This window comes from Triticum dicoccoides, chromosome 5B (genome assembly GCF_002162155.2).
Source record: "Triticum dicoccoides isolate Atlit2015 ecotype Zavitan chromosome 5B, WEW_v2.0, whole genome shotgun sequence".
Taxonomy (NCBI): domain Eukaryota; kingdom Viridiplantae; phylum Streptophyta; class Magnoliopsida; order Poales; family Poaceae; genus Triticum; species Triticum dicoccoides.
In genome coordinates this window covers 263,771,365-263,780,042 of record NC_041389.1, presented here as the reverse complement: position 1 = coordinate 263,780,042, position 8,678 = coordinate 263,771,365, and the positions used below count along the sequence as shown (strand labels likewise).

General features: G+C 49.7%; 1 protein-coding gene across 1 annotated transcript; it reads left to right on the top strand.

The window, feature by feature from the left end:
• The first annotated feature begins 3,894 nt into the window (after window positions 1-3,894).
• On the top strand, window positions 3,895-6,854 carry LOC119308328 (BTB/POZ domain and ankyrin repeat-containing protein NH5.2). Its single transcript, XM_037584435.1, has 2 exons — window positions 3,895-4,646; window positions 5,523-6,854. Exons 1-2 carry the CDS (start codon window positions 4,131-4,133, stop codon window positions 6,486-6,488), a joined length of 1,482 nt encoding a protein of 493 aa, XP_037440332.1. The 5' UTR covers window positions 3,895-4,130; the 3' UTR covers window positions 6,489-6,854.
• The last annotated feature ends 1,824 nt before the right edge of the window (window positions 6,855-8,678 follow it).

Here is an 8,678-nt window from a genome sequence, read left to right as displayed (position 1 = left end):
ATCCAATCGATTGGCTTCAGTTAGCAGCAGTAGCGAAGGAATCACTCCATCGAGTTCAGTTAACAGCCATCGATCGATCGCTCGGGTTCAGTAACGTGTAGCCTGCAGTGCAATCGCTTGGGTTCAGTTAGAGCCCAACGCCTCGCTCGGGTTCAGTTAGAGCCAACGCCTTGCACACACGCGCGTACGTGTACGAGAGAAACGCGCATCGCTCGGCCCCCGACCTCCGACCGTAACCGGCAACTCCCCGAAATTTTCCTCCCCCTCACTTCTACCACGGTTTTTTCCGTCATGGACGGCCCAAAGAATGTCATGCAGCTACGTCTCTGGCCCGCCCAAGACAAAAAGCTCATTTTCTGTCATGATTTTTTGTCATAGAAGTAGGAGCCCACCACATCTATGATGATACCGGGTTTTGTCACAATTATCGTCATAGAAGTGTCATATGTATGACAGAAAAAAATCGTTCGGCCCAAAATGTCACGGATGTGTCTTTTTTTTGTAGTGTCTGCTGGCCGTCAACAATCTTTGGCTTGACGTTGAACACCTTGAGCCATAGGCCAAAGTGTGGATGGATCAGAAGAAAGGCCTCGCAGATGATGATGGAGGCCGAGATATGCAGAAAAGAATTCGGGGCAATATCGTGGAAATATAACTCGTAAAAGAACATCAAGCCCTTGGCGAAGGGTGGAGCGGAAAACCCAGTCCCTTGATAAAGTGTGGGTGGAACACCACCCTCTCGCCCGGCCTCGGCGTGGGGATGACTTGATCCGCCTCCGGAGCACGGTGAGCGACATTAGCAGGAAGATAGCTCGTGCTCTTCAGCTCCTGGATGGCGCCCTCGGTGATGATGGAGGCCTCCCACTTGCCTTTGGACCTAGAGTCGACCATTGAAGGATTAAGGAGATGGCTGGGGAGGTTCTTGGAGGGGAGAATAGATCTGGGTGCTGGAGCTCAGGAGATTGGGAAAGCAATGGTGTAGGGAGAGGAGAGAGCATGTGAGGGAAATGGTGTATGTTCCCCTTTTATGGGCTACTGTAAGGCCAAGAGTCCTTTTAATACACCGCAGATCTCGCCGCTTCCCGATATAATCGCGTCGTTATGCGCGTGTGGGATAGCATCATATCCCGTAAAAACAGGGCACGATCTTCATGTTGATGGGATGTGCCAGTGGAGAAACTGCCTCAAACCGCGAATCAAGTTTTCATAACTGGCTTGTGGTCATGGCGGGTCGTGGCCCTTCGGCAAAAGCTGTCAGATGGGGGTACCATTCACACTTGGGTGACTGGCCTTCAGGGCTAAGCTACGTGTACACTTCGGAAGCTATGATGTGGCTCAGGGGATGCGTGGGCGCCAGAGGCAATTAAAGAAACCATAGAAGGGAAGGAATGAGTCCGCAAAGCTGATAATTTCCGCACATACCTCGGCTTGGAAGACTAGTTTGGGGGCTACTGAGAGTGTCCTGAACTAAGGGGCCCTCGGGTTGTCGGCCTGTCTCTTATGGGCCGGACTGATGGGCCGCTCTTGATTCGTCAAAGGAAGGCTGGACTATAGGCGATCCCTTGCTCTGGAAGGAAACCTCCGAAGACTTGCGTATACTCCACGCCTGGTTAGCAAAACCGACATGTTTATCCCCTGATGGTAACCGACCATATGTAACCCTAGGTACCCTGGTGTCTATATAAACCGGAGGGTTTAGCTCGTAGAGGGGGAGAACCATCATTATCATTCCCACCTAGGGTTTATTTCATCCGATCTCGTGGTAGATCAACTATGTAATTGTCACCCAAACACATCAATACAACCAAGCAGGACGTAGGGTTTTACATCATCGAGAGGGCCCAAACCTGGGTAAAACGCTGTCTCCACGTCCCCTATTACCCATCGATCTATGATCCACAGCTCGGGACCCCCTACCCGAGATCCACCGGTTTTACCAACAAGATCTGTCTCCCAAATAGGCTGGGGATGGGGGTAGGTGTGTTGGACTTCAGACAACATAACAAAGCGTTAGATGCAAAAACAAAAATTCTTTGACCACCATGATACTCCTTAAGTGTAGCTAATATGGAAGGCCTACTATTCTGATCCTACCATTCGTAATCAAACAACCAGATCGGGTTCTTTTTTGTCAAAGGATTGTTGTAAACTCATCCCAAATTTTAAAGACATGGCCATACACAATATCAAATGTGGTGATACTACATACTTATGGTTTGATGAATGGAAAGATGTAAAATTAGACTATAAATTCCCACAACTATACTCATTTGCTAAGGATAAAGACATCTCTGCGAAGAAAGCTCATGAAATCATGTAGAAGAACATATGTGACATGTTTCATCTACCTTTATCCACCATTGCATTGCAACAGTGCCATGTGAACTGGTCCATACTATTACATCAAATATTGAAAATGATAACTTGGATGTTTGGAAAATTCAAGGTCAGGAAAGTTTGGAAATTTTTAATTGGTAATCCTAATAAAGCACCTGACCCATTCCAATGAATTTGGAAATCCCCTATCCTGTCTAAGCCAAAAAAAACTTTTTCTAGCTCCTTATACAAGACAGATTGAGCACTGGAGACCTACCGATGAGAAAGAATGTCCACATTAATGACTATAATTGTGTGATATGTGAGGATCATTGTGTTGATGATTATATGTATCTTTTCTTTAGATGTGATTTCAACCAAAACTTTTGGCTAAACCTTGGTATGGAACGAAATACTAACTTTGATGTCATCCAACTGCTGATTGGTGGGAACAACATAATAGATATATCATGCTTTAAGGAAGTTCCCATCACTAGATGTTGGATCATATGGAACCGTAGAAATGGTATTATTAATTTATAATAAACAACTAAGCATGAGTCAGTGCGTATTTGTCTTGAAAGAAGGCTTTCAAACGGTGATGACCAAAGCCAAGACTAGTCTCAAGGATGGCATGCAGGAACGGATCGACCCTTTGTAATTGCCTTTTGTAATCCATGTCGTGTAACTATCTACCATGTACATACCCATTTTTAATATAAAAAAAAGGAGACATGGTAGGGCCTTCCCTGCTGTATCATGCCAACAAAGACAATTGCCCATAGTTGTTTGGTCCTTCCCTTTGTTGTCAATATTCAGATATTTCCAAAATGAAAACAAAGACATACACTGGATTATTTTAGCATGTAAATTCAAAATTTTGAAAGGTTGAGCACACCCATCCCACAATAAACCTTAATTCTTGGACTGATGATGTACTTTTTCGAGTTGCATATTGCAAAACGGCTCACGGAAAAACAAGTTGAGTTTCAAAACATCCATAGATTTGCATAGAAATCTTCTACTCTGTATAAACCTTTTCACAAAATGATTCATGTGATGAGTAGTCAGATGACCACTTTTTTTAGTTTGTCAAAGAAACATACAAGTTGTAAATACATGTGAAAAAGGGTCCCATAGTTTTTACATCTTTGCCCAGGACCGGCGCTGGCCCTGACCCATGTATGCGAAGCCCAAGCCCACCTCAAAATCTGAGTTGATCGAGATCTATCGAATCAACCAATCACAAACTCCACCTTTTTCACCCTCACACTTTTACCACACACGAAAACCTAACGTGCGCCAGAGTCACTACCACTACACACATACAGATACATGTACGCATACACATACACACAACACTAGAGCTATAGCCTGTGGCGTCATTGGCAAGTGGGGTCACCCGGCGACGGCCCCACCCATCAGCGATGCGCGCACAGCACACAACACAGTGCGCTCGACTGTACACCACCACCCACGACACTGTAGCGCCAACAGTATTGGTCGCGCTCAGCTCAGCTCCCTCTCGACGGAGGGGGAGAGAGAGAGAGAGAGAGAGAGGAGGGGAGCCACAAAAGAGCCAAGCTGCAGTGTCGCTGTAGAGCAAAGGGGATTGATAGCTAGCTAGCCGCGCGATGCCTCCCCTCCCCTAACCTTTCCGTCTTCCTCCTCTCCTCTCCTCTCCTCTCCCTCTCCCCACGGTCCCAACAAGCTCTCCTCCCTCCGCCTGCTTTCCCCTCCCCTCCTCCAAATCCCGTGCAAAAGCTGGGATCTTTTTAATTAGCCGAAGGAGAGTACTAGTGCTACATGAGATCATGAGCTCCGAGGACTCGCTCAAGTCGCTGTCGCTCGACTACCTCAACCTGCTCATCAACGGCCAGGCGTTCAGCGACGTGGCCTTCAGCGTGGAGGGCCGCCTCGTGCACGCGCACCGCTGCGTGCTCGCCGCGCGAAGCCTCTTCTTCAGGAAGCTCTTCTGCGGCCTCGACCCGAGCCACCAGCCCCCGCCACCGCCTCTCAACTGGCCAAACGCGGGAGGCGGCAGCGGTGGCGGTGGCGGTGGCGGCTCACGTGGGGGCAGCGGGGGTGCCCCTGCCACGCCCGAGCTGGTCATCCCCGTCAGCTCGATCCGGTACGAGGTGCTGGTGCTGGTGTTGCAGTTCCTCTACAGCGGCCAGGCGTCGGTGGCGGCGCCCAAGAGCGGGCCGCTACCCGGCTGCGGCGCCAGGGGATGCTGGCACACCCGCTGCGGCGCCGCCGTCGACCTAGCCCTCGACACCCTCGCCGCCGCCCGCTCCTTTGGCGTCGAGCAGCTCGCCTTGCTGGTCCAGGTGGGGAACAAACACTATCATTCGAATTTCCATGTCTTCCATCCATCCATGCTGCGAGCACTGCACTCATATTCCCCTTTTCTTGGGATCTGCAAGCATATGCTAACTCGATCTCCAGTCGTCGACGCCATTAAGGATGATGGTAGTTAGGCCTGCCATGATTGGAGGCTCCCTTTGTGACATTAACATGGCAGCATGCAAGCTAGCAGGTCAGAAGAATCAAATCCATGGACGTCTGCGCCGGTGCAGCTCATACTGACTAGATCCCTACTAGGTTGCCCCCCTTTGCCTTTCTGATCGATCGATTCACACACTGCATCATCAGCAGGCTGCAGCTGCTGCAGATTCCAGTGCACTCACTACCCTCGTCAGTCCATTTTCTATGAATTTCTCCTCTTGGTGCTGTGTGTACTGAACGAGTGATAGGACTGAGTCGTCTCTAGTCTCTCACAGTCTCCTTTGCTTTTTCCTCGCTCCTGCTACTGCTGTTGCTGCAGCCACTGTCATGCATCACTTGTCATGGAGCTCCTCCTCTGACTCATCTTTACTAGGAAGGGTCTTTTCACGCCCTCGTTTGTGTCTGTCGCTTCCCTCACATCACATCCATCTCCACCTCCACCCACTGCTTGCGATTGCGTTGCGCTAGGGTTTCTTCTTGGACACTGATCCAGTCCCCAACAGCGTCATTTCCAACAAAATTGCTGGCGTGCAGCATGTCATGGTATTGTTGTGCAAGTACACATGCATTGCTGTGCGGTAATTGGAATTAAACAGTGCATTTCATGCAGATGATTTGTTGTTGGTTTTGATCTGGTTAATAGTATATCATACTGGCTGATTTGTTAGATAATCATTTGGGAGAATTTGTCGATGCAGAAGCAATTGGAGAGCATGGTGAAGGAGGCGTCCGTGGATGACGTGATGAAGGTACTCATGGCGTCGCGCAAGTTCGAGATGCAGGAGCTCTGGGCCACCTGCTCCCACCTCGTCGCACGCTCGGGCCTCTCGGCCGATCTCCTCGCCAAGCACCTCCCCATCGACGTCGTCGCCAAGATCGAGGAGATTCGCGCAAAGTCGCCACTCGCCGGAGGCGGCGCCTCCGCGCCGCGCTCGCCGTTCCTCACTCACCACTATCTGCCCATCAACAACGGGCCGTCTTCCGCCGCCGACCGCGACCACAAGATCCGGCGCATGCGTCGTGCCCTCGACGCGGCCGACATCGAGCTCGTCAAGCTCATGGTCATGGGCGAAGGCCTGGACCTCGATGACGCGCTCGCCGTGCACTACGCCGTGCAGCACTGCAACCGCGACGTCGTCAAGGCGCTCCTGGAGCTCGGAGCTGCCGACGTCAACTCCCGCGCTGGCCCGACGGGGAAGACCCCGCTGCACCTGGCCGCCGAGATGGTGTCCCCGGATATGGTATCCGTGCTCCTCGACCACCACGCCGACCCCAACGCCAGGACGCTGGATGGTGTCACGCCGCTGGACGTGCTCCGGGGCCTCACCTCGGAGTTCCTCTTCAAGGGCGCCGTGCCAGGGCTCACTCACATCGAGCCCAACAAGCTGAGGCTGTGCCTTGAACTCGTGCAGTCAGCGGTCATGGTAACCACGCGTGACGACGGCGGGGGAGGCGATGGCGGCGGCGCCGGGGGAAGCGACGGCGGAAATTTCGGCCGGGGCGACGCGGACGACAGCCTGGTGAGCCTGACCATGAATTCCACGCTCATGTACCAGGGCCAGGAGATGGCGGCGCCGCCGGTGGCCGGCGAGGCGAGGAACAAAGGGGCCAACAACGGCCGCGCGAGCCCCTCCAACTTGTACTTCCCCAATGGCTTCCCATGATGGTCGTCAACAACTCCGGTCGGCCGCCTCAGTGTTCTAGCTGCTCGTCGCTCCTATCACACATGCATATCTCCGTCTTCCCCCTCTGGCTCTCGATCGATCGATCTATGGTGATGATTAATTCTGTTGCATCATCGTTGGGCACGGATCGATCCATACGATGGTGCAACTGTATCGCTAGGGATTGAAAGGGTCGACATATGATCGAGAGTGCAATGCATGCATGGCCAAGAACTTGATGGTATTTGATGTGGATTCTTCTTCGATCTTTTCGCATGATTGGCAAGTCCAGCAACTGTTGCTAATTTGTTCAGACCAGTGGTCAAGGTTTCTCATAAAGTAGTCAATGTTCATCTTAATTGCCAATGCATGTTGCGAGATTCATTGGTCCTGGATGCATACTATGATGCAGTGTTGAACGCTATGCGCAGCATGGGGATTCAGCAGTTGCCCGTGGTTTTACATGCATGTCCCCTTTATGCAGCTTTTGGTTACTGCGGTAGGGCTTTGGACGATAGGCAGGATAGCGCATGGCCTTCGACAAGGCGAATCTAAGCGTGGAATCGAATGAATGGCCACAGGGATTGCCCTTGCATTTCTCCTATTATTACAGTGACAATTTTCCCGTCCATCATATTTTCTTTAATAATAAGAAATAAATAACGAGAACTTCCCCAAAATGATCTAACTGGGAATAATTGTCAAATGGCAACGCAGAAGTTTAAATTTTGTGAAAAATACAATACAGGTAGTTTTTTTTGTGGGACCAATACAAATAATTTAACGTAAATATATGCAAACGTTCTTTCCACATAGCGTAGAGTTCTTTCTTCCTATCGAAGAAAGAGGCGATCTCTCCAGCGCCGCCAGGGAGTTTCTCCGTCGCCATCCTCCGGCAGCTCCCCTCCGCTGGCGACCTCGGTCGTCGGTGGTGAGGGGGGTCGCCGGATCCACACGTGTGGATAGTTTTAGGCCAAAGTAGCTTAGTTTTTTAGGATGTTCATCGTCTTGGGTTTGGCAGCGGCTATGGCGGCGCTGAATAAAATTTCTTCGATCCTACTCCGATGAGGCGATTGGTCCTACGGTTGGGGATGGATTTGAAATCTAGTCTGTTCAAGCAAGGATGGTGTGGCGGCGGCTCCATCTCGTGGTGGACCTGTGTCCTCGGGCTTCGCCGTTGCGACGGCGTTTGCTCTAGCGTCGGCACGGAACTTGAGTGGTAGTCTAGGAGCGAATGCGGATTGTAGTCTGCATCGACGACATCTGAAAGGTGGTGGATCATGTGTTGGGTTCGTGGTACGTGGATGGCAGGTATGGTTTCCTCCTCCGACGTCTTAGTCATGTGGAGATGCCAGATGTGGAGTTTGATGGCTTGTCCGGACTGTTGTCCCTGTCTGATTCGTTCAATGGTAATGGTTTCATCTTCGGTGAGCCACTTTGGAGGTCCGCAAAACTGCATATCCGCGATGGAGTCGCGTCGAGCTCTGTGTGTGGAGGTGATCCGTCATTTGTTTTCCTTTGGTGACTGTTGTGCTGATGACAGAGGTAGGTGACGGGCGCTGGTGTCAAGCTCAGAGATTTCTTTGGTCTTATTTATAATTTTTACTACTTGGATGTTATTCCTTTATGCAAAGACTAGCGTTCTGCTATTTGTTCAGTTTTGTCAGTCTGGTATTTACGTGGCTTGTACTATGACCCTTATGATATAAATAAAATACATATTACCCTGAAAAACAGTAGTTAATATGTCTTCATCATCAATAATAAAAGAAAGAAAACAGAAATTGTCTACATAGTTTAACATGTGGTACCCATGGCGATAGAGTAGCAGGTATACAGTGCAAATAGTACAGATGATTTTTCCTTGGCACTTTTGGATACTGTAAGGAATTTTGTTGATTAATTACATCAGACTAATATCTTTGATACTCATGTGTAGTAAATAGTATGTGTTCCGCCGGAAATCCCTTTTGGAGCTCGGGCTCCAGTGAGGCCTCCAGATTCAGATTTGAAATTTCATTGAAATTCGTATTTTTACATCTCAAAAAATTCTGAAAAAAATCACAGATATACATGAAGGCATAATACACATGTGTGTAAATTTTTAGTTCAAAATACATTGAAATGAGGGCTGTGCAAAAAAGACAAATATGGGGTTGTTTAACACATGATACTATTCATCCTCCCAGG